General features: G+C 35.3%; 1 protein-coding gene across 1 annotated transcript in view; it reads left to right on the forward strand.

Annotated features, from left to right (window-relative positions):
- The first annotated feature begins 1,053 nt into the window (after positions 1–1,053).
- The window catches only part of LOC113228135 (forkhead box protein P1), a 69,109-nt gene continuing 45,232 nt past the window's right edge, over positions 1,054–24,930 (forward strand). Inside the window, exons 1-2 of the mRNA XM_026461317.1 lie at positions 1,054–1,241; positions 9,957–9,983. Of these exons, the coding sequence (XP_026317102.1) occupies positions 1,197–1,241; positions 9,957–9,983 (72 nt within the window). The 5' untranslated portion in view covers positions 1,054–1,196. The remainder of the gene's footprint in view (positions 1,242–9,956; positions 9,984–24,930) is intronic.

Genomic DNA, 24,930 nt, shown 5'->3' on the forward strand with positions numbered 1-24,930 from the left:
ATCCACGTAATTAATATAGATGTAATATATACAACATCAGATGAAGTGGTGAATCCTTACAGATAGATTGAGCAACGATTATAAGACAGCGTTGTCGCGTTAAAGATGACGTAATGTCTAGGATAGAAAAGGGAATGCTTCGATGGTTTTGTCATACGGGAAATATGGATATTATATAACGAATGATAGAAACGTAGAGATAGGTCAATCTCGGCGTAGTTATCGCAGACGGATTGAGGATGTCCTCAAAAAAGGCAGGTCAATAGTATACAACAACAAGTACAAGAATAAACAGGAAGTCTTTGACATGATTCATGTGAGCGAAGGAAGCGAGAGAGGTATGTGAGGAGCGTGGCGGACGGAACTTGCCCTGAACATAGTCCTTGCCCACTCCAGTAGAAGACAGGCGTGACAGTACGTGTATATGTATAAGATATCCAGTTGTAATAAATCATAACGACTAGCCATTACAACGGTGTAGAAAAAACATCTAGATAAATCATAGATTGTTTTATTTTTGTTCTATGTCGTCTATAAACGTTTAGAAAAGTATAGTTAGTCATAGACAAAGATTACCGGACAATATTTAAAAATAACTATTAATTGTTTATGTTAAAGCGTATCGTAGGCTCATAGGCAAAGGAATAAGAACGAGCATTGAAATTTTGTAATGGTTCGGCAGTATTTTATAATTGATCAGTGGTCTATTATAATAGACCACTAAATTAGTTGCACTCGTTTAAATAATAATTACATTTTTAATCGTATCTTCAGTCACTTACTACTACATAGTAAAAAATCATTTACACATAATTTTTGAAATATTCTTATTACGTAAATGAAACTATTACTTAATGCAGTGTACTTATCACGTCTCTTTTTTAAAACTAAAATATCCGATTGGTAAAAAGTAAATTAAAGTCCATTTAAGAAGAGCCTTAGACCATATAAACCACAAGAGAACCCTCTTTGAAACACATAAACACAACGTTACTGGCTGTTAAAGTTTATTATTGTTTTTTCTTTCTGTTTCAGGTTGTATTCAAAACATAGGAGTTGTACCGACTCAGTCTTTTCAAGCGTTCGGACGCGGAGTGCCGCAAGGTACCATACTAGAATCGGCCATATAGACATTATATGAAATTGAAAACTGATGTAAAGTGAAAGTGATAGACAGTTCTCTATGTGTTTTCTGGATGTGTCTACAGAGGGATGACGATGGTTACAACTTAGATGAAACGGTAAGTTAGTAAAATTAAATGTGTGTGATTGTTTTGGTTTGAAATAGTGAATTTTAACTTAGTTGTTGTTATTTCTCATCACAAAAGATCTCATAACTGTCGTAGATGGAAATGTTGAACAATACTTATGATCTTATGAAAATTATTTCTATTTTTTAGATTTTGATAAAAATATCAACTAGTACTTATTTGGTAAAGTTCTATTGAAAACTATTGAAGATTGTTACTTAAACAACAACGAGATCTTAAAACTAATTAAGAAATTTTTACATTTATCTATTTCTTTAATCTTTTAACAAATAACATTGACAAAATTGTCACCTAAATTAAAATTCGTCAGTATGTCGCGTGAAAAATACGTCCCTACTCAATTAAACAACATGTTTCACTGAAATTTGAACTATAGAATTTCGAGTAGACAACTCCACTGTTTCGCTTGAAAAAGCAATGCTTACATTTCATTCTCTTGATGACTATAAAGTTTTAACGTTAAGATTTCATTAACTTACAAATATAATTCAAAATCAACTCGAAAAATACGTTTATTCAACAACGTTGCTGACTAGTCATCTTGAGGGATTACTCTAATAAAAGCGGCTTGTTGCCCAAAGAATATGATCAGGCGGTTTCCAGCATCATGACTTAGCAAGTTTTTGCAAAACATGTTTTGATTCTTTGAAGTGAAGTTTGCGTGAATTAGAAAGAAGAGAGAAATTTATAAGTAGAAAGAGTAGCTCATGAGAACCTTTTTATAGTGTTTAACTGTCACTTAAATAAAAGTAATATTGACCAAGACTATCTCTCTTATATATCTATATCTATCTATATCTACGTAATTTAAGTTTGTTTTTCATGACATTATGATCAATTTAAAGATGTCTTATGAGTCACTAAAAATACCTTTTATCTATACCACTAATACTGTAGCAGATAGTGTTATATTATCTAATATACGTTTAATTCTCTTTATGACAACTTGTATATTATTATCGTCTATTTTCATCGCGTGTTACGTCTGAGTGGTCTAAGCAGAGGGTTTACGTTATGAATTATGACCCGCTACGCAGATCGATGCGTGTTGGCAACTTAACACGTTTTCGAAATATTTGAGCCTTCTACAAAATAACGCGCACACCCCCACACATAACAGACCCACACTCAACATAAAATATATATAATAATCAAAATGCAAGTTCTATTTACATGTTTCTTTGTTGATGATTCGAAAAGACGAATTTGAAAAGTGGCAAGCGTTCACACAAATAGACTATCACAATTTTTCAAATGGTGCACACAGAGACAATGCGTCATGCATGTGTGACCATCATTTCCACGGTTTAATATGTACAAACACTGTTCAGGAGTCTTGCAAAAAACGAGGCTTAGTCACAATCGACAGTGACGAAAACAGTACACTCTAAACGCAGTAAAACCCTACATAAAATGCTTCTTGTAACAAAACAGTAGCCCTATGTAAACAGAAACTATTAGACAAAGAACTAACAAAAGAATTTTTAATTAAAAACATACATTACCGTGCAAAACGAAAACACAATATTGTTTTTGAAAAACATTTTTTACGAAACGTAAACTTGGATTAAGCGAGAAGATTCAAACCTAAACAGTTTTCCGTATCGGTTGCTTTCATCGATTATTATAAACAAGAAAATCGATTGAAAACAAATATCGATATCGCAGGTAACACGAATCGAAATACAAACGGTTATTTTATAAATACTGCTTGCACCTTGGAATTAAAATATGGCGTTTTGTTTGTATATTCATGTTGATTTTAAGTATAAAGGAGTCATTACACAAGAAAATTAACTGTCATTTGGAATAAATACCCCGTTATACCGTTTTTTCCATTACAGTAACTAGAAGATATGAAAAGAACTATAAAAGAATAGATTTTAAGACTTTCGTGGTTATTCACTAAATGATTATCACTAATATCAGGTTTGTCGGGAAATATTGGGAAAATAAGAAGAAGTCATACCGTGGTAAAAAAACCTGATATTAGTGGTAATCATTTAACTGTAAAAGAAATTTGGATATACTTTATTTACAGCTATTACATGGGAGTTCTCCGGGGAGCGGTCCTGAGCCCATTACATACTTGAATGCGACTTGAAAACTAACATTATCTTTCCAAATTTTTCTGAATAAGAGATTTATTCCATAAGTAAATTGCAGAAGACACTTTTTCTTATAATTAATTTGAATAATGTAACAATCGTAATAAACTAAAAGTCGTCGATAGACCTAAGTAAATAAACTCCCCTATTTCGGCGCAACCCATAAACGCCATTATTACAACTGTATATGACCTATGAGATGATATTCTCTCTCACAAACCTCTATTTTTTATGTACGACTCTTTTGTAACAAAAATATCATTCGCATCTATGAAAACCATATCACATTTTACAAACAAAGTTGGAATGGACTAGGTTAGTGTTATATTAGCTATCTTTGTTATCTGTATATTTATGCAAAGCCTATCGCTCTGATAAATGGGCAAACAAACAAGTCTTTCTGTTCAAAACAACATCAACAAAACTTTATTATGTAATAAGAACATGAATGTGTTTGTTCATTTAACACCTATTAATCCTCTGGTTTAAAAGTATAACCAACTGACACTACTTTAAGTTAAAACGGTGACAGAAACTATTAAGAATATATCAATGAGTTTTAGGCAATAAAATACCTGACTAATGAAAATAAGGAAGCAGAATTGTGTAAAATCAAGATATTGTGTCAAGTGTCTTACCTCTTTCTGTCGCCAAGCATTAATGTAAGCATGACAGCGTACCGGTTTTTAAGGATAGGGCAACGAGCGCAGTGGCGGTGCCCCTGAAATCTTTGTGTGGCGTTTCAACTTCTATTGACACGCGATCGCCTACCATCAAGCGCACGGCTTCTTTATCCCGTAACTAGGTATCATAAAAAATCTCTTATGGTGTCATCACATCCTGAAGACCATCAATTGCTTATGAATATCATCAATTTCTTAATTAGGGTTCTGAACAATGTACCGGTGATTAAAACCAAACCGATATTAGAGATTACTAAGTGATTATAAAGCTTATAGCCAATCATTTAGCACTAACAATCTGTAGATATGTATCCAATATAACAACGCGTTCAGGATGCTGTTTTGGCAGTCGTGCTACTGCAAGCGTATCAACAATGTTTTCAGAAGTACATAAGGATGGATGTTAATCCATAATCAAAAAGCGACAAGCCTCCTTGAAGCTGCGGGTGCGCACTAGCGTCAACAGCCTCCGATGGTTCATTTAATGAACACTATAATTCACTGCATGTAGTAAGTACCCTATAGTTGGGTTGTTAAATAGGTAAATATAATGTAACGTACTTTATTCGATTCACGAAACTGGATACAATTCGGATATAAACTAAAAGTATTTCATTAATATAGTGATACGATAAGAACGTACTCTACTTGATGTGAACACAACATGCTAAATAAAATAAGTGTATTACTAACAGGTATATATTAACATAGTTTATGAAGTTTGTCTAATTAGACATGTATACAGGTCTGAAATAAATTTTTATTATCGTCTATAGCTTTCTTTAATCTTTTCCTTCAAGTCAGCTACACTTACTTTTGGATGATGGACCTAAGTAGTACAGAATGGTGGTCAACAGAGGAGCGAAGAGAGGAAAGGTCCGAGACCGTCAGATTTGCGAGATTGCACTGGGTACGGATGGCGCAGGACCGTGAAAGTTGGCGCAATAAAGATCCCTATACCTAGCTTTGGGTTGATGTGGGCTGAATATGATGATAATGATCATATTTCTCAGGTATCTCTCAGAGAAAAGTTTAAGGATACTGGTATCATGACTGTGGCATAACAGTACATTTACTCAAATATTTTATATGCCCGTAAAAATATAAATAATTTCATTAACCTTAGAGCTAAGTCCAAACTCATGGTACTACGATTTCGTTTAACCAAGTTAACTACTCTTTTATCCCCATAGTTCCCCAACTATATACGTTTTTACAACAAGATTACTGAGCATAATGTATTAAGCTTATCGTTTCCTAAGTTTAAAAACTACATTAAACATATTTTAATTGAAAAGTCATATTACAAAATTGAATACTACGTGTTAGATAAAGGTGTATGGAAAGACGACATGGCTTTAGATTCCACACAAATTTGATTCAAAGTGTATTCCACAGCATTTAAATTTATTTGAAAAGTGCAATCCCTAGAGTTTCTTGCTCGTTTTTCTCTGGGAAGTCAGCATATTGAACGAGCAGTGGCTTAAAAGTGACGTTTTCAAGTGTAAATTTATTTTACCTATGGAATAAATTATTCTTTGTATTTGTTTACCCAGAAATTACGTTTTTGTAAAAGAAAGATTCTAAGCTCTGAAGAATTTGGAGGGGTTACACCAGTAACCCCTCCAAATTCTTCAGAGGACACCAGTCCTTAAGAGATCCTGAGTTGAATGCAAACGAAGTTTGGTTCTATTTTGGACATTAACTACGGAGCAATGTATTGATTTTAATTATTAAATAACAAAGGTCGAACACAAAGAAAACTACCTTCGAGCATTGATCTGTTAGCGATTCAGAATAAGGGTTGGTCAATTTATTGTCCTCAAAATCGTGGTGTAATGGCGTCTTTCGTGGCATTTTGCGTCAAATGTTTCACGTGGCGGGAAATCTAGTAGAGCGTGGAGGGAAATTTAGTAGCAGTAGAGCTCCTTGTGAAAGAGATCGCGGCTAGGGAACTACTGCCACCTTACCTATTTCTGAGTTCCGGTTTAGAAGTGTGCTGGTGAAATTACAGGCACATAGGGCTTGCTAACTTATGTCTCAGGGTGACAGGCAGGGCGCAGTGGCAGTGCCCCAAAGACCTTTGCGATTTAAAGCTCTGAGTGGTACTGCCACTGCTATGGATAGGCATATCGCTTACCACCAGGCGTGCGACTTGTTCGTGCCGTCACTAGGTATTATCAAATAATCCGGTGTGAGTAGTGTCTTTGACGAAAAAAAAAAATTGCTGTATCGGGTGAAATAAAGTGATTTATTTACAGAATTAACAAAATCTGAGAGCAGTTGCCCTACATAGAAAGACACAGGCTCGTGTCCTGTCAGACTGAAGGGATTTTTGTTTATGTTTGATCTTTGTTATTAATAACTACAACAAATTAGTGGAGTAATTTAACAAAACATAAATTAATATCATAATAGTAAAAGTAAAAGCCATGGTAGCCTGACCTACCACCTCTTAAGCAGGGGGCCTCGGGTTCGCATCCGATCTCGCAACTTTTGAATTTTTCGGGATTTTTTTTCGTGAGAATGGCACTCGCCGGCCGCTGCCGCAGCACACCCGCTTCGCTCGCTCCGCTCACTCGTTTACTGTTCTGCTTTTTCATTGTACAATACGTTTATTTTAAACCACCAAGGGATCCGGTTTCTAACAATAATAATTTTGTCCAAATGAAGATTCAGCATTGTAGACTATATTAAGGAAAACAACTCTCCCTTCGTACCTCCGGCTTTTAAATTATATTCCAAGTATCGAACGGGCAACGGTACATGTATTGATATTAGTGTATTTAATTTTCGTATAAGTGAGGCGGACCGGCATGGTGGTAGTTTTATACATATGTATGATCAAACGCATGCAAACCCTGTAAATCGAATTAGTATGTAACAACGAATAGTATTTACGCAATAATCTTACAGTATATGTCACCGACGTATATTGCATACGTAGAAACTTATCTGCGTATAAAGATAGTTTACATAAATAAAAATCACCAAGGACGTTGCGCTTCAAAGACATATGACAATGAATGTACATACAATCGCTTAATTATCATTCGAGTATATTTTTATAATACTTTAGACCTTCATCTAAAGTTACACTACACTCCAAATTCCCTGAGAAGAACGAGCAAGAAACTCTAGGGATTGCACTTTGAAAATAAACTTAAATGCTATGGAATGCACTTTGAATCATACTTGTGTGGAATCTAGATTAATGTCGTCTTTCCATATATCCTTATCTAACGCGTAGTCTTCAATTTTGTAATATGGCTTTTTAATTAAAATCGTTTTGATGATAATCTTAATACATGCTCCGATTTTGCGGAAGTCCATGTTAATAAAAATGGAAGTAAATTAATTTGCTATTCCGCGAACCCAGTGAAGGTTGAGTCGTGCAAAATAGCTGCGCTTGTGTTGAATATTGTTTCATGCAGTTAATTATCCCACCCCCTCGGCATAAAATTAATAAAATAAATAACACAAGCGCAACTACAGTCACAAACCAAAGAGTAAACTCACTCACTCTTCGGCCGAGCAGTCAACAGCCCCTGAGGATGCCTCGTGGAAAGGTGAAACACGTGTCGGGTATATTTTTGGTGGTGGTTTGTGACACGGTTGACCGTGACCATGCGGGACTCCAACCTCTCGACTCTCAGGGTGTATTTGGCTTTATGTCTGATGCACTCCACTATCTTCTCAGACTTCGTGGAGTAATGCAGTCGTGACATTTTTGTCATCCAAGTACGCATATGCATAAATACATCCAAGACCAGTGGCGGATTTGCAATCTTGGCCGCCATAGGCCAAGTAGTCATTACCAGCAATCGTTCAGTACATTTTTAGTTTATCGCGATTAGACAGACAGACAGACGTAGTGATGTAGTTAGTGATTACACATTACATTATAGATACGTAACATAACTATATTTTATACACAAAATGTAAGAAAGTGATATAAGAAGATTATTGTTATACGGTACTTTAGATTAGTGTTATATAATATACGTGAGCGTTTAGATTATTTAGGTACTTTGAGTTATCATTAGTGATTTTTTTGTCACGACTGACCGCCGCTAAAATCTGGCCGCCCTAGGCCCGGGCCTACTGGGCCTTAGGGTAAATCCGCCATTGTCCAAGACAATTCAAATGAACCATTGCCTAGCTGTTGAATGAATACTGGGCCGAATATGATTAATATAAAACATATTCCGCTATTTATTGCATAAGCGTGACCAACATTGATTCGTGACAGCTAGTGATTGCAGTCGATAAATATTCTATAGGAATATTCTATAGGAATATTTATCGACTGCAATCACTAGCTGCTTGCAAGCTGGCAACACTTTTGCACAATGAACTGTCATTTTACTCCATTTTCAAAAAAGACAAGTCTATAATCACAATACGATTATGCTAACAAAAGTCACGCAGGCGCTGTGGATGTCGTTCTATTACTAATTCAATGTTTTCTTCTTCAAAAATTGCAGTGAATTGCTATTATGTCACGATTTAAGTGTGATAGTACCTCAGCTTGAGTCCCAATTTTTCCCGTACTAATACAATCAACCATGTTCGCTGATAAACGTGTAGACGATTTTTACGCTATCATACGAAAGCGAAGTGCGTCGCTACTCAGTCGCATGCGTGGCAGCACAAACAGCATCCTGAACACATTGACAAATAGGTGGGAGTCCCCAATGTTGTGGCGGTGGATGCGTTTGCACACCGCTAGCTATTCACTGCTCTAACATTGGCTGGGCAGTTATCCTCCCGCCTATTAAACAAATTATTATTTAATTATTATTAGTATTGTCTATTTTGTTATTGTATTTTTATGTTTAAACTAACACTAGCTTAAGTACTATTTATTAACAAATATTATGGATCACGTTGTCTGAGAATAAAATGATTATTATTATTATTATTAATACGGTTCATTTTGTTTAGGTCGAGCGGGACTTATTTCAGAACTGGCTTTATTTCAGAATTTATATCGTATAGTACGTGTTCTGTTTACTTCGGTTGATATAAAAAAAAATGGTATATCGACAGAGAACTGGCAATCGGTACGATCTCAATTTTGAAGAAAAAAATTGTGATATAGCATCTGGTTTATTAAATAAAAATGCGTATCGTTTTAAAATATTTTTTATTACACATGTATGTATGTATACTATGTATTTTTATTTGATAAACCAGATGCTATATCACATTTTTTTCTTCATCCAGTAAAGTTGTCACAAATTGAGATAGTACCAGTTGCCAGTTTACAGTCAATATATAAAGTACCTATTGAATGCAGCGGTTTCCTTGTAAAATTTCAAGGAAATTTTTGTTTCTTTTGTATCGTGAAAATTTTTACGAATCGTGTTTTCAAACCTCGTATTTACTATTATATTTTATTGAAAGGGATACGACACTCTCATTGTTATGCGGGATCAACCACGCTATATAAGGCTGTATCGTCTCTTAACCAGTCTGATAAAATTTACAGTTAAATTCAAAACATCTTCATATTATAAGTAAACAAATTACACTCGTCGAATTGGTTAAACAATTATACTGCTCATTCCTAATGCAGATTCCCTTGAGAAAAACAAGTATGAAACTAATGTTCTTTGTAAATAAATATCTAACGTTACACTAGGATATATATTTGTTCACATTTATAATTTACAATGCTTATTTAAAAACATCGTAGGGTGATGGCATCAATGATCGACATTTCAGGGGAACTGTGTCTTTAAATTTGAAATCATTTTTTTGTTTTTAAACATAAAATATATCAATAGTGATTAGTTTACTATCGAAATCGGTTCACGAACTTTGTTATAGAATACGGAACGCAATGTTAGATAGAGTATTTATTACATGTATATTTTTTTCTTTTTCAGAGACCAATGGTGCAATTACCTCTACTGGTAAGTTTATTTTACATTATTTTATTTATTTAGAACTAACAACATTTTAATACATTAAAATTTTCGATTATACAATTTAATTGGAGTAATGCTAAAGTGTTTTTTCTAACGCACACACTAGGGAAACCCTGTGCCGCGAGTGCCATGTACACACACATGGACAACCACAAATTATACCCAAACTCACGAGAGGAATAAATGTAGGCTATACAAATATTATTATAATATATAAATAAGCCCAGGACCTCTGCGTGACAGTCCAGCATGGTAACCGCTCGACCACGGAGGCTGTTAAGTTTGTTCGATCTTTATATTAATTATAACAAATTAGTAAAGTAATTTTACAAAACATTCATTAATATAAATTACTTATCTGTTATCCAAGGCTGCAACGTTGTTGTTTGCGAGTGCTTGTTTTAAAACCTGAGCGAAGGAGTCAAAAATAGAATCCTGTAGGGCTAGCACGACAAGGCGCGAGAGCGATATAAAGCGCGACATGTCTATGCGAGAATAGCAATATGTCGCGCTTTATGTCGCTCTCGCGCTAGTCGCGCCCTATTGTGCTAGCCCTACTGAGCGTAGTGATGGTTTCAAAGCACGAGACGCAAAACAACTTGGCTGCCGAGCGAAACACACAACTTCTCACCTCACTATAGCTAGGCAAATGGTAGATGAAAGAAAAACAGGTGAACTATAACAAATCAGTTTTAATAAACAAAATTAGCTATTGTTGTCAATTTAAGGTCAACAATAGTAAAACATAAAATTTAATAAAGTACGACAAATCGCGTAATTGGACGAGTTATTATGTTTTTTTCATCAAAAGAAAAAGTTAAGTGCATTGGATGCACCACAGTCCATTGTCGAGTTCGAATTTCAAAAACCTTGAAAGGGTTGTAACCCTAATTAGCCGTGAACAGGTTCACGGCAATGAAACGGGAAACTTCCGGTCCACAAAATTTATTAAAGAAGTAAAGTTAAAAGAAAGGGCCCTGAATGGGCCGAGTAACTGAGTTACAGAATAGGTACATGAAGGCTGTAGACTGTTATAAATTATTACACGTGATTTAGCTTATTTAATGATTATAAACGTTGTAAAGAACCAAAATTAGCGATTATACGCAATGGAATTTGAAACAGCTCCGACTGTTGTGGCGGTCGAGCAGGGAGTGACCGTGGTACGAAAACAAAATGAGAAAGCGAAGGAAGATGGAACAATTCAAATTTAAAATTTAAATACAAGTAAAATAAAAAATGGTAGGATACAAGCGAAGAGAGGCGATACAAAAAGGTGAGACAACGGTGTAAGGAGGTCACACCGTCACAACCTTTTCCACGCTAGCGTGCTAAAAATGCTTTTGCGCGCAGATTTCTAATGAGTTAATGAGAAAGAAAGCCTTCCGAGCTAATGAGGTGAAAAATAATATATTTTCGTGTAATAACATGGAATTTCACTCGTTCTTTTTTTAACACCTTATATAAACAAATATACACGAGTCCAGTTTCTATGTTAAACAAAATGTAGTGCAAAAAAAACAATCAGGTCAAGGAAAGATACAACACATACCTACATACATAAAAAAGTCGGCAGTATCTAAATTTGTGACAGTTTGCTTATCTATTAATAAACAAAAATACGATTTGATGACCTTCTTTCCGTATATAGATAAGTGACAATTGTAGTTGTATAGAAATAAAATTGCAAATTCAATGTAATGTATAACATACATATGGTTTTTATTCAAAATGTTATATAAATAAAAAAAACTAGCTGGTGCCCACGATTTCATTGGTTCACGATTGGTTCTCCACACGAACTTTCATCCCCTACTTCACCCCCTTTAAGGTTTTTTTTGTGACAAAAAGTAGCTTATGTTTTCTCCTAGGTCCCATCTATACCAAATATAAAATTCAACAGAAAACGTAACAGACAGATTTACTTTCACATGTAATATTAGTTTGGAATTTTGGACAAATACACTTTATGGATCTAAATTGCTTTTTTTTTAAAAAAACCAACATTTTGGGCTCCTAACAGATCCTATGGTCACCGCTGACTGAGATGGTAGAAGCAATAGAGCTCCGTGTGAAAGAGTTCGTCCAGGAAAGTACTGCCACCTTACCTACTTCAGCCGCCAAGCAGTAATGTGAGATTACTGCGTTCGGTTTCCGATGGATAAGGGTGCTATGGCCGTAGCATGGCAGACTATGTGTGATAAACCTCCCCATGACAATATTTAGTTCAGTTGATAAATCCAAGTTTGCTTATTTAGTAATGAACTATTATTATACATTTTGAAGAACAAGGACAACGATATGAAATTGTGTATATAGCTCTCTTTGTCGTTTAATCATCTTTTCATTTTGTTTGTCGCGCTCAATTTCTATGTTGATAAAATTACTGTACAAATGTTTTAAAATCAGCTGTGACCTTACATCCATGTTTGGCACTCTGTTATTCTTTTGCGATCAAATATAACGTAGGGTAGTTCATATTGTCAATGATCATAAGCTCATACACAGTATGGAATCCCTTAGGCTACGGAGAGACATTGGCTCTCTGTGTGTGTTCTACCGTTTTTGTAATGGAGAGTGCTCAGTGAAATTTTTGGAATTGGTGCCATCGTCTCGTTTCCAATATCGCATCTCCCGCCAAAGGACTAGAGCCCATTCCCACATCATAGATACCTGGCACTATAAGACCACGCGGGCATTACGTTCGTTCCTTTTTCGAACATGCGAGATGTGGAAAGATCGTTAAGCTGGAGCAAAACCAAAATGCACCTCAACAAACAGTGACGCCTTGTCGACATTTAACCAGAACACTTTACTAACACACAAGACGCTAGTACACAACATTTCACAGGTTAAGTTTGTGCTATACATAAAACTGAGCACAAAATATGGTAAATTACATTAAAAATTTTATAATATTTGACATTACGTGGAAAAATTTAGGCAAGCCGGCGGGAATCGAATTATACGGACGCCACGCCACTACTTCCTCCTTTGCGCTATGAGATGGGTTTCTTCAGAAAGCGCGTTTGCAGGGTCAAAAGGCTGGCAACGCATAGGCACCTCATGTGACGTTGCAGATGTGTATGGACGATGATGATCACCTCTCATCCAGTGGCTTATTTGCTCGTTTGACTCATACTCTATATAAAAAATCTATATTGACTACTCCAGTGGTGTAGCGCAGTCCTGCGCTGCACAATGTTGCATAGAAAATTGACAAAATTTTATCGCATGCCTTTGTCAACAACGTCAACCCATAGTAAAGGTACCTACTATCCTTTATTTTGAGTACCTATTGACAAAACATCTTCAAAAAAGTACTTTTAATCCTCTAGGGTTTGTCCCCCGTTTGCTTAACAGATCACTTGTACGAAATGTTTAAGCTTCTTGAGATTCCAACATCAAGTCTGCGAAGGGTTAATAAATTTATTTGAAGGTTATGGCAGTGAATACTGCCGCCGTTAGTTGAAAGGGTGCTTATGACAAAAACTCACAACCCAGAAAATAGTGTTTAAAAGAAAGTAAATTAAAAAAAATTCTACTCTTTTCCGTAGCGGTAACTTCAATATTATTTATAATTTATATTTATTTACTAATATTATGCTCGCCGAATTTTGCGAAGAAAAAATAAAGAAAAATAAACAAAAATCGAAAAAAAGAAAAACAAAATAAAATAAAAATAGAATAGGTCGAAAACTTAAGTTGGCGTAGTGTATACATTGGTTATATCGATCTTATCCACCAAGGAAAAAATAAAAACGACAGATCAAAGTGACAAATCTTTCTTTACTAATCACGGCAGTTATTTAATTTCGAACTTTACAACAGTAGGAAATTTAAATGTTACACTTATTCTACAATTAGTTTTATTTTTAACCGACTTCAAAAAAGGCAGGGGTTCTCAATTCGACTGTATTTTTTTTTGTGGATCGATTTTTACGATTTTTATTTTATTGCAAAGAGGGTACTTGAGTATTAGTCCAAATTTTAAGGAAATATTCCACCTTTAACCCGGCGCCAATGACGTGAAAATAATTACGCCGACGGTGACGTTGAGTCATCGTGACCCGAATTTCATTGATAAATTTTTGTAAAATTAAAGTAGTTGTCTAAATTTTAACAAATACGTATTAAGTAAGAGTCGTCAAGACATATACTGAAATAAAAATAATAACAATAAATTGTATAAATAAATATTTAATTAGCGTTCTCAATAACACGTGCAAAATGAACATTGAAAACATAATTTTGATATTTCTTTTATTTTTAGTAAAATATTCTGAATAATAATAGCAATTAATAGTCTTATATACTAAAAGAAAGGTCACTCAAACTTATTATTAGAAATTAGTCTTCTACGTCCTCAATCAGAGACGTGCAACTGCTGCAACTATTGCAGTACCTTCCCGTATGATCCGGGTATATAGGTAGTACATATATATAAATCTAGCATGCATTACATGTATGAGATGTTTTTTTATCCTTTTTGAACGGACATACTTGACATCTCTCGCGTGTGCCAGAGGTTGGTATGTATTGCGTAAATTTGCATCGTCCTTTGAATACCACCAACATTTCATTAATAGTGCAGTTTTCGCCCGCAGGATACATTTTTGGCATTGTTCAACAAATGCTTTGGAAAGTTCACGTATTGGTGTCAAATGATTAAATTGATGTCTGTCAGCACGCAACAAGCAGCAGGAATAAGATTAATTAATTATAAACAGTAAATAAACCAATAATGTCAGTCACAAAAATACCACGCCAGCGATGACGCTGGGTCATATTGACCCGTTTTGACTTAATGCACGTATTACTTGGCTGTGCAGATGGCTTCACACTTAGTACACCAGCGAGTCGGGTAGAGGAGGGTTGTATCTCCAGCTACTCAAACGTTGAAATCGTGCAATTGGCGTAAAACAAAAATATGCCCGTTGTAAATCGCCTCGGGTCAATATGACCCAACGTCATTGGCACCGGGTTAAGGATGGCAAACTAGGGAATGAATCCCTTTAGCGCACTTTCCTTTAACCGATATCAATAAAACTGAGTAAATAGGTGTAATTCCATTGACCTACCAATAAATGGACATCGATCGGGTCTAATATAAAAACCACGTAGTGACATGTAACGAAATATAAAAAACTAAAACATTTAATTTAAATTGTATCGTCATTGCAGTTCAAAAACACCATATTCAGCTTCTACTGGAAACTTAACAAAATACACCATATTTACCTTCGACTGAAAAATACTTGAACATAAGAGTAATGGAGAAGCCTTTCTCGTAAATATTAATTCATTTTTATATATATTATTATGTCGAATTTTGTACAAATTCACTTAAAGATTATAATAAAGAGTTGGGCAGATACATATGTACATACAAATATTACTACAAATGTAAAAATAACCGTGTACTATAAGAAATGTACCGATATTCCAACTAAATGTAAACTCAAATATCCGTAATTCTGAAAACTGATTTGTAATAAAACCGTTACGCTTTCGAGTAATTTTGATGCTTTTCACAAAGCCAAAATTATTTTGTTTTGTAATCTTCCTAAAAAATACATTTGACGTTATGAAAATTCGAGCTAATGTTATTTCGGGCAAATGTATTTTCTGACTTCTGATAGGTAATCCCAGGCCGTAAAACGAGTACAACAATATTTTGTTAGTTAATGCTAACGTTTAATAAAAAAGTCATTTTAAAAATAATATTAAAATCAAAGCGACTCTATAGTTTCTTTGTTCTAAATATTTCAATCGCTTGTAGTTCGAACAATTGAAAATGACCAAGAAGTTTATATACGCTTCTTGAAACTGACGTAATGGGTCTTTTTCCGTCTTTTGCGCATGCAATGTGTAGAAAAAGGACAGTTAGCTATTTGATTATTTTGTGTGCTTTTGTCATTTATATTTACGATTCATTTATATATAAATTAAATACTATAAAACTGTACAAAATAACACTTTTAAATGATAATTATGATAATACAATATATTCGTTTAGTGAAAATATGATACAAAATCCTGTTTTTACACTTTACTGCAGTAATTTTTACAAGTTATTATTATTGGTACTGCATGATTGACAACCGCGCTGTCAGTTGAACAAACGAAGACTGTTGCGCGATTGATGCTCTGTATGCGACTTTATCGCCCTACAGGTGCGGACACTTTTTAGCGCGAACCCGACGTCCATTTATCGGTAGGTTAGTGTGTAATTCCAATAAAAAATTCAATAAGCAAACTTTCGAGGTCAGTTTTTTTAAATAAAAATGTTATAATTATTATTATTAGTACGCTTATGAGAGCGTGTCATGGAATTGCACGATTTAATTCCAATTTCCCCTTCCCATCATCGGTGGACTAGACGTAGGCTGGGGTGCCACCATGTGGTGGACGTTCCAAGGATTCGCACGAAGCGTTAGGCTTCCACATTTATATGGCGAACGGTAATGGAGTGGAATCTCCTCCCTGCAGACTTATTGACGCTTTGTAAGGTGAAAGTGAATAGACATTATCTAGGTATGCATGCTCCATCGTCGACCTCATCGTCACGTCGTGAGATGGAGATCAATTGCGCAATTAAAAAAAAGAACAAATTTTAAACGTCACATCCAACAACAAGTGAGATTGTGTGTTATTCCAGGGATTGATACTGGTATAAAAAATGAAAAACCACCTTAATACATTAGTATTTTCCATTTCGATACATGAATGGGTACCAATTGAAAACCAATATATTTACCTAAAAGTACCGGCAACCAAAAATAGTTTAATTGCATCATTGACTTACAAATAAATGGACGACGGGTCTAATACAAAAACCACGAAAAAAATGTCCCAAGTCAGCCTATTTAAACGTAGTGACATGTCAAGGAATATGAAAAAGCTAAAACGTTGAATTTAAATTGTAATGTCATCGCAGTACTGTCTAATTTTGCTTGCTTCGCTGTCAGTCGAACAAACGAAGACTAGAGCGTGAATGACGCTCTGTATACGATTTTAACGCCCTATAAGTTCGGACACTTTTTAGCGCGGACCCGACGTCCATGTAATTGTAAGTCAATGAATTGCATTTAAATAATTGAATGTAAAACAGAGTGAGAAATATCTATCCAGGAACCAGGTGGAATAAATAAGTATGTATTTTCCTGTTCTATTTAAAGGCCTCCTCCCAGCTCCTTCACACTTAACATTAACACTTTCTAATGATACAGGCTCCAAGTCTGCTGGGTTTCTCGAAACCATTGATCTTTGTAATCCCATTGAAGTTTCATATCTAAATTTTTATCTTGTTTAATCAGTAATTTAGTCTTCAAATTAAATGTATATTTTTGTCAAATAATTAGTAGAGTACGCTATGAACGTGCCATCAACTCGCCAATGAAAAGCTGCTTACCAATAAAATCCAATGTTTGGATGATGTAGCGAATAGCAGCAGTCGTTACAAATCTTTTTTGTACGTGTTATATTTTTAATCGATATCAAAAAAACGGAGGTTATACGTTCGGCTGTATGCATGTTTTCCGATTTCTCCGTCAATTGTGGACCGATTTTGAAAATTGTTTCTTTGTTTGAAAAGGTTTACTCTCGAGGTGGTCCTTGATGACAACGATGCTGTTCCAAGTCCGTTTCAGCACACATGTACAAAGGAGTCCGTAACAGTCCCATTGTCACCAAGAAATCAGAATCTGATGAGGGGATCCCATAGAAAGTGAAAAAAAGGCGATAGGCAAACTTTTGAGCTCGATTTTTTTTTTTCAATTTCAAAAGTTACAATTATATATAGTATTTTAACAGTTTAGTTTTATATTGAAATTCTAAATTTAAATGTACTTGTTTTTGACGCCGTTTCTATTTTGGTTGAAATCTGTGCATTGTTTGTTAAGTAAACTGTATGCACTATCTTTGGTCTTGCTCAATTTTTTGTAGCACCCACCCGAGCCCCTGTGATATAGTCCGCTACATATTTTGTTAAACAGTAGGAGTCACTACTCTTAATTTTTAGCAAAATACCAAACGTACAAAATCCTGCCATTGACATTATTGATTGGGAAATAACTGAGAAGCTTTAAGATTAGCAGACTTGGGATCCAGGTCAATAATACTTGGTGCACAATAGGCGAGTGAATAAACCTGTAGAGTATGTAAAGAACGTAGCAAACCGAGTTTCGTTAGTATCTGTTTACCCCATAGGGAGACATTGTTCAAAAATTTTAAATAAAAAATAATTGTAAGTTTTTTATTAAAAAAATCGACTTCAAAAGTTAGTGGAATTACATCTGTTTGTCAAGTTTTATTGAAACCGATTACCGGGAAATGCGCGAAACTCATCCCCTAGATTGCCACCCTTAGAGGTAAAATATTTTCTTCAAATTTAAATGGGTTCAATACTGACGTGCCCTTTTACTAACAAAACTGCCGGAGTATTTGCGTAACATACACAAAAAAAACCCAATAGAATTGAGAACCTCCTTTTTTTGAAGTCGGTTAAAAATTAGGAAGCGATTTTTTGAGTAGAGACCCCGGCTTAGCTAACGTAGTGTAAGATACGCCCTGGCTAGATGGAGTGACGATCTGCGAAAAGCTGCTGGCAGCAGATGGATGCGACAAACTGAGGACCGGGCCAAAATGGCGCGTATGTCCAGCAGTGGACTGCGATGATGATGAAAATTTGGTAAAAAAGATATCGACTCATCCGTAGAACAAAGACTTATGTGCAAGGCTGCTTATTCTCAGCACATTGTACATTTCGTTCGTTGTTCTTCGCTGTGGATATCAGATTGACCGGTGTTCGATTTTATATTTCCGAAATGAAAATTCGAAACACCTATGAATGATAATAAATAAGAAATAAAAATGAAAACACCTATCGATTTATTAATCGATTATTTTGAATAACGAGATTATGTATGTATCCTATTTTCGCTGTGTGATCACATCGGACTCTGTTCTTTGGAGGCGATGTATAAAAGTTATTGTTTTAAATTCTATGATTTTTAAACTAGATAACTATCCTGCGTAAGTCTCAATCTCTCTCTGACCTGAAACCCTTTTTCTAACTTAGTAAAACTTTGATCCATTTTTCGTAACGGCACCTAACCCTAAGCGATAAAATGCAAAGTTTTACATCCCACTAAATTGTAACGGGCAATCAAAAAGACCAATTTTGTGTGAAAGCAGTTTTTTTTATGACCACAAAGGTAAGAAAACATTTTTATGGATTACTTTTTAGGTTATGGATCTGTTTTGGCTATCGCAAATCGTACCATTTTCGAATAGAAATCAATAAAGTTAAACAAATCAACTAAGGATTGGGGTGTATGAAAAGAACCTCCGCGCAATAGCTTTACTATTAATAGTCATCTCTTTCCTCTCACTCACCTTTCTTTACGTCTGCTGCACCTTCGGCAATCTTTTCCTTTCACCACGATGACAAATATATCATTTCACTTACTTCGGTGGCACAGTGACCCAAACGGATCTTGACCTCTGACATCAGATTCTGTCGCCTCCCGGTTATGAGCCTGCTCCTTCCAGCCACTAGCACCTTGGACGTCGGACCAGTCGGCGTCCACTTGGTCGTCTTAAATAAGTTCTCTTCGTGGCACGATCTTCTCCCATTCTCTCCACGTGTCGAAGTCAGCGGAGTCTCGCGGCTTTAGTTTCTCCACAGCCCCCTTCCTCCCTTTGAGTCGATCCCAGAATTTTCCGCAAGATTCTTCTTTCCGACACTAACAACCTATTTTCCTCTTTCAAGGCCAGTGTCCAAGCTTCGCAATCTCGCATCAAGATTGGTCTAATTATACTTTTGTAGACATAAATTTTGGTTTTTCTATGTACGAGCTTGGACACCAGAACCTTGTGAAGAGCAGTCGTGCACCTGAGGGCGTCATATATGCTTATGGCTTTCTAGAATAAGGACCTATCTGAAAATCACCTAATGGATCTAGAAGATGATTTAAAAGAAATGGAATCGTATTTAGGTCGCAATACTAACCAGACTTATATCGGTCCAATGATGTAACATAACTATTTTACCCAATCGAAAACTCGGTCTCTTATTCACAATGAAATTTTGTACATTCAGAATACGGGTGTGTAATACGCCAAAAAATGTATTATTTTGGTTTGGCTCATTATTCTCAAAAAGCAGCGAATTTCCTCGGCTAAATTCATAAACTTCGTAAACGCCATTGATGTCTAGTTGACTAGACATATTGAGTTACTAACAAATAATTATATGACAAACTGTGCTTATACCGTTACTTAAAGGGTCTACAATAGTACATTATTGCAGAGGCCGAGAAGTAAGGAATTGCTGGACGTGTATTGTATTAATACGAGTCAAGCAATTCCCGTTCCCGCCGACGCATTTATACTATTTTTCTCAAATGAGGAAATAATAAAAGACGAAAGAGATGAAGATGTGTAATAGAAAGAGGAAAAAAAACATTAATTAATATTAAAAATAATATTTGACGTGTTACGACAATTGCTACAAGAAAATGTTATTTTTCCAGGCCCATTAATAGTAGTCTGCTGAACTTCTGATGATTTGTTTGAATGTATCTTTTACTGTACTGTTTGTTATCGCTCTTCTCAATTGCACTCATTTTCGCGACCAAAATACAAAAAAGACGAAAAAATAAAGGAATACCAAAGCACTTTACTTTAAATGTTACCGCCATTTTCTTTTTTTTTAGTAAACTGTACCGGTGCATTTTTAATTCTCGCAACTATGAACACAGGACAGTTGGCTGTATGAGTTTTTCTTTTGCCTGTTTACTTAGATATTATTAGTAGATTTAAAAGTTCAGAGAAGTGAATAGTAATGGATTTTCATACTTACTTTGAAGATATTGGCCGGGAAGAATTCGCACGGTCCATAAATGACAAACTTTCCGTGTTCTTTTTTTGAAAGTAATGCAAACATTCCGAGTATGTTTGAGAAAATTATATTTTAAGATTTAATTGCCCGATATCGGGCGAATAAAAAAGAAATTCGTCCAATAACGGAGTACCGCCGACGGTGTACGTCATCTCACACTTTCATGTTCCAAGAGTTGTGAACTTGCTTTAACATGTAGTTGTATGATATATTCCTTCACCGTTAACGCGTTTGAGAACGCATCTTAGAATAATAACGCATAGAAACCTAGCCCGCACACGCTAAGTGAGGCAAATTGAAGCGCTCCCAAAGGGCCTACACGAGCGGGCGGGCCTTCAGTGCTCAAGGTCAACTTGCACCGCGAACAGCTCCAGAATTTTAGATAAAAATGACGAAATGTGCGGTAAATGAGTGTGAAAATACGTCAGACAAACATAGAATAGATACTAACATCACATTCCACAAGGAAGTAACGCGTTTCAACTTGTATTTTTATATAAATATTCACTAAAACCGAAAATTAACGTACTACTAAAACTAGCCTACATGAATTTGATGTTTGCCTCACTTGTGACAATTCGTTTGATATGAAACTATCATTCTATGCGTTATTATTCTAAGAACTGCATAGGATTCGTTTTTCGTTCCAAATCCGAGACTATACAAAATACGAATGTCGTTTGTACACCTAGAGATAAAATAATCCCTGTGACATTTCGGACCTTTATTTCTCGTATTCGGAACTGATACGAATCGGACTTATTTCGGAATTAAGATTATATATTAAGATTAACTGTATTTTAATTGAAAAGTCATATTACAAAATTGAAGAGTATATGTATGTTAGATATATGGAAAGACATCATGAGTCTAGATTCCATACAATTATGATTCAAAGTGTATTCCATAGGATTTAAGTTTATTTGAAAAGAGCAATCCCTAGACTTTCTTGCTGGTTCTTCTCAGGGAGGTCAGCGCAGTGATCGAGCAGTAGCTCAAAAAATAACGTATTCAAGTGTAAAAATGTTATTTATGGAATAAATGATTATTTGATTTTGACTTTAACTTTGATCTCTAAGTGGTTCGGAAATTAATTAAAAAGTTCGACCTTGCTATTGACAGGCAACTGGTCTCTCTATATCTAAAGACTACCACTGCAATTTTAACGACATCTTTTCACAATTTTTATTGAAATCATAACGTTCCTCTTTGATCGCCGTTGTCGGTTAAATTCCAATCAGCAGTTTGTTTAAAACTACCCCAGTGACAATGGTTCGAAACAAAGGGTATTCCGTTCGGCGCTCAACGTCGCAGACGCTGCATACTGTCTACGTCCGCACTTAGTGCTTTAGACATAGAGTAGAAATTTTAATTTTTTCCGTCCAGTTTGACAGTCTAAAGTTCCGAAATATGTAGGCTTAAAATAGATAATTTTTATAATAATATTAAACTACCGTACATAGTTATTTTTACTTGACATTGGCAAAATCATTGATTATTTCGATGGAGCCATAAAATTTAAAAGAAGAAGCTTGTTTGGAGTAATTTCGATCGTAGAATCTTTATGTATTATAATAATATGGACAACAAAACAGGTAACAATCAAATTACGTTCTATACTAGATTGACTACTTATTGCTTATAAAGCAAATATTGTCGTAACTCAAAGTTGTGGAATACAAAAAACCCGATTTGAATTTTTTTTAAATATTTAAAATAGATAAATAGATAATTCGTTTATTGCTGTATCACAGTACATTACAAACAAGCTTATGACGTAGGTACAATGGTAATCATAAAGAAAAAGGCTAGTCTAGATGTGCGGGTATGGCGGATATGGTCTGGAGTGTTATGTTGTGTCAAATGTAGAATTGAGTGTACTGTGCCAGCACAAAGGGCCTGAACCAGCATTTCAGATTCAGCCGGGTCCTAAGGTAAGCCGGTAACAAAAAAAAAAAACAAAAAACGAAGTAACTCAGAAAAAAAGAATCAACATGGAGTTAGAATGTAATTATAATGTAGTTATAATATTAACTGTATAGATGAATAAGTTATTATATAAGCTAAAAACGTGGACAAGGTAACTAGAAAGAAAAGAAAAAATGTGAAAGATGTAGGTAATTATTTTTATTTATATTACATTATATTTACTTATCCATTTATAAACGAAAATATTTACCTATCAAAAGTGTGTAAGGTTCAAGCACGTACGTTTGTTAAATACTGAAAACCTAGTCTTGTAATGATTTTTTTTAAACACCAATTGATTTTTTTTGGTCAATTTAATTTTCAAATTCTAAAATTGACCGATGGTGATGAGATAAGAATTGATGAAAAACGAATTACTCGCTTCTCGTGAAGATCATTAAAATTTACATATAAGTATTTATTACAAACACTTAAAGAGTTTCCTACTTCCCAAGTAAATTTAAATATAAAAGTGAAAAAAATAATTTAATAATTTTGAACAAGGACGATTTCGGTCTGAACTAGCTTACATAAACTGTGTCTCAATTTAAGTAGATATATTTTAATTGTTTCTTACAATACTGCCCTGAAAAATTGTCATTTTGCAGATGCGGCCTTATTATAGCCAAAGTGAAAATTAACATAATAATACATTTCAAAGGTACATATGCATATTTGACTATAATTTAGATCGTCAATTACCTTAATTTTTATTTTTCGCATATCTTTCGTATACAATAGCTCAATCTACTTACACACAAAAGGTGCGTGGTAAAAAAAACCATTAAATCATATTATATGTAATGTTGCATAGTTAACATGCTGCCTCTACAATAGACTGTAGGCTATAAAATCTACAACTAGACGTAGTTAGGTACCCCAGCTTTATTATCAAACGTATAAGGCTATATTGAGGACGCCCGCCATTATGGAGTTAAGACTAGGAGCAGAGCATTCTAGTTTATGTGCTTCTTTAATTTTGTAAGAATTATTTAGCTTGCTTACTTTCTTTCTTGTTAATTGGTAATAGACTTACATACATATATACAGGTGTCTTGTATTGTAAAAAGTAGGGTTAATTTAAACTAAATAAAAATTGCCGTAGGGGGGAAGAATAGCGGCTCACATGGTGGGTAATAGGGACCGCTGTCCATGGCAGTGCAAATGTGTCAGGTTGGTGGGCTACTATAAGCTACGAGCCTACCAACCTCATTCCTTTCGTATGGGGTTGATGGGAAGCAGGCCAACGTGACAGGAAGAGACGCGAAGCACGAAGACCTTCTTGATGATTAGCGCAATAATAAAACCATGGCCCACTAAGGACTGATTAAGATGATGATCTTTTTCTTACCGTATCGAAGACACTCAAGGAGGAAGAACGATCTGATAGGCACTGCCACTGCGCCCGTCACGTGTCACGCGTTGACAAAAGTCAACTTATGCTTGTAATTTCACTAGCACTCTTCCCTTCTAAGCCGGAACGCAGTAATGCTCACATTACCTACTGCTTGGCGGCAGAAGTAGGTAAGGTACTTGCTTGGAGGAACTCTTTCACAAGGAGCTGTACTGCTGCTAAACCTTGTAAGCAACAAGCTCTGCAGTCCGCATAGATTTAGAAAATATACTTCGACTTTCATCCTCACCACCCTAATTCGCTCATGGTGGCTGCTACCAGTTACTTTCACCTCAGGGAAGAGCAGAAAAACTCCCCAGTTCAGTCAGATTCTCTCCTACAGCACGCTCTGCTGGCGAAAGTGTCCAGTAGCGTTCTGAGTCGAGGTTCGTGCCCAACTTGGCGCTCTCAGGCGAGCTACTTAAATTTTGAAACAGGTAAAAAGAGCCTTTAGCTCGTCCCTTTTTCCGGTGACGCAGTTAGGGTCATCAGAAAACTGTAAAATGTCCTTATTAAAAGCTCCACAGCATTCTGAAAACGTTCTCTGCCAAGCTCGATGCGTCATAGCATCTAGGTTCTAGTGAGGTGCTGAATAAAATTCTATTTATTCTATGTACTCAATTTTGCAATTGGTAAAATTTTGTGACGTAGCCATTTCTACGAAT

This window comes from Hyposmocoma kahamanoa, unplaced genomic scaffold (genome assembly GCF_003589595.1).
Source record: "Hyposmocoma kahamanoa isolate Upper Pololo Valley unplaced genomic scaffold, ASM358959v1 224, whole genome shotgun sequence".
Lineage (NCBI taxonomy): Eukaryota > Metazoa > Arthropoda > Insecta > Lepidoptera > Cosmopterigidae > Hyposmocoma > Hyposmocoma kahamanoa.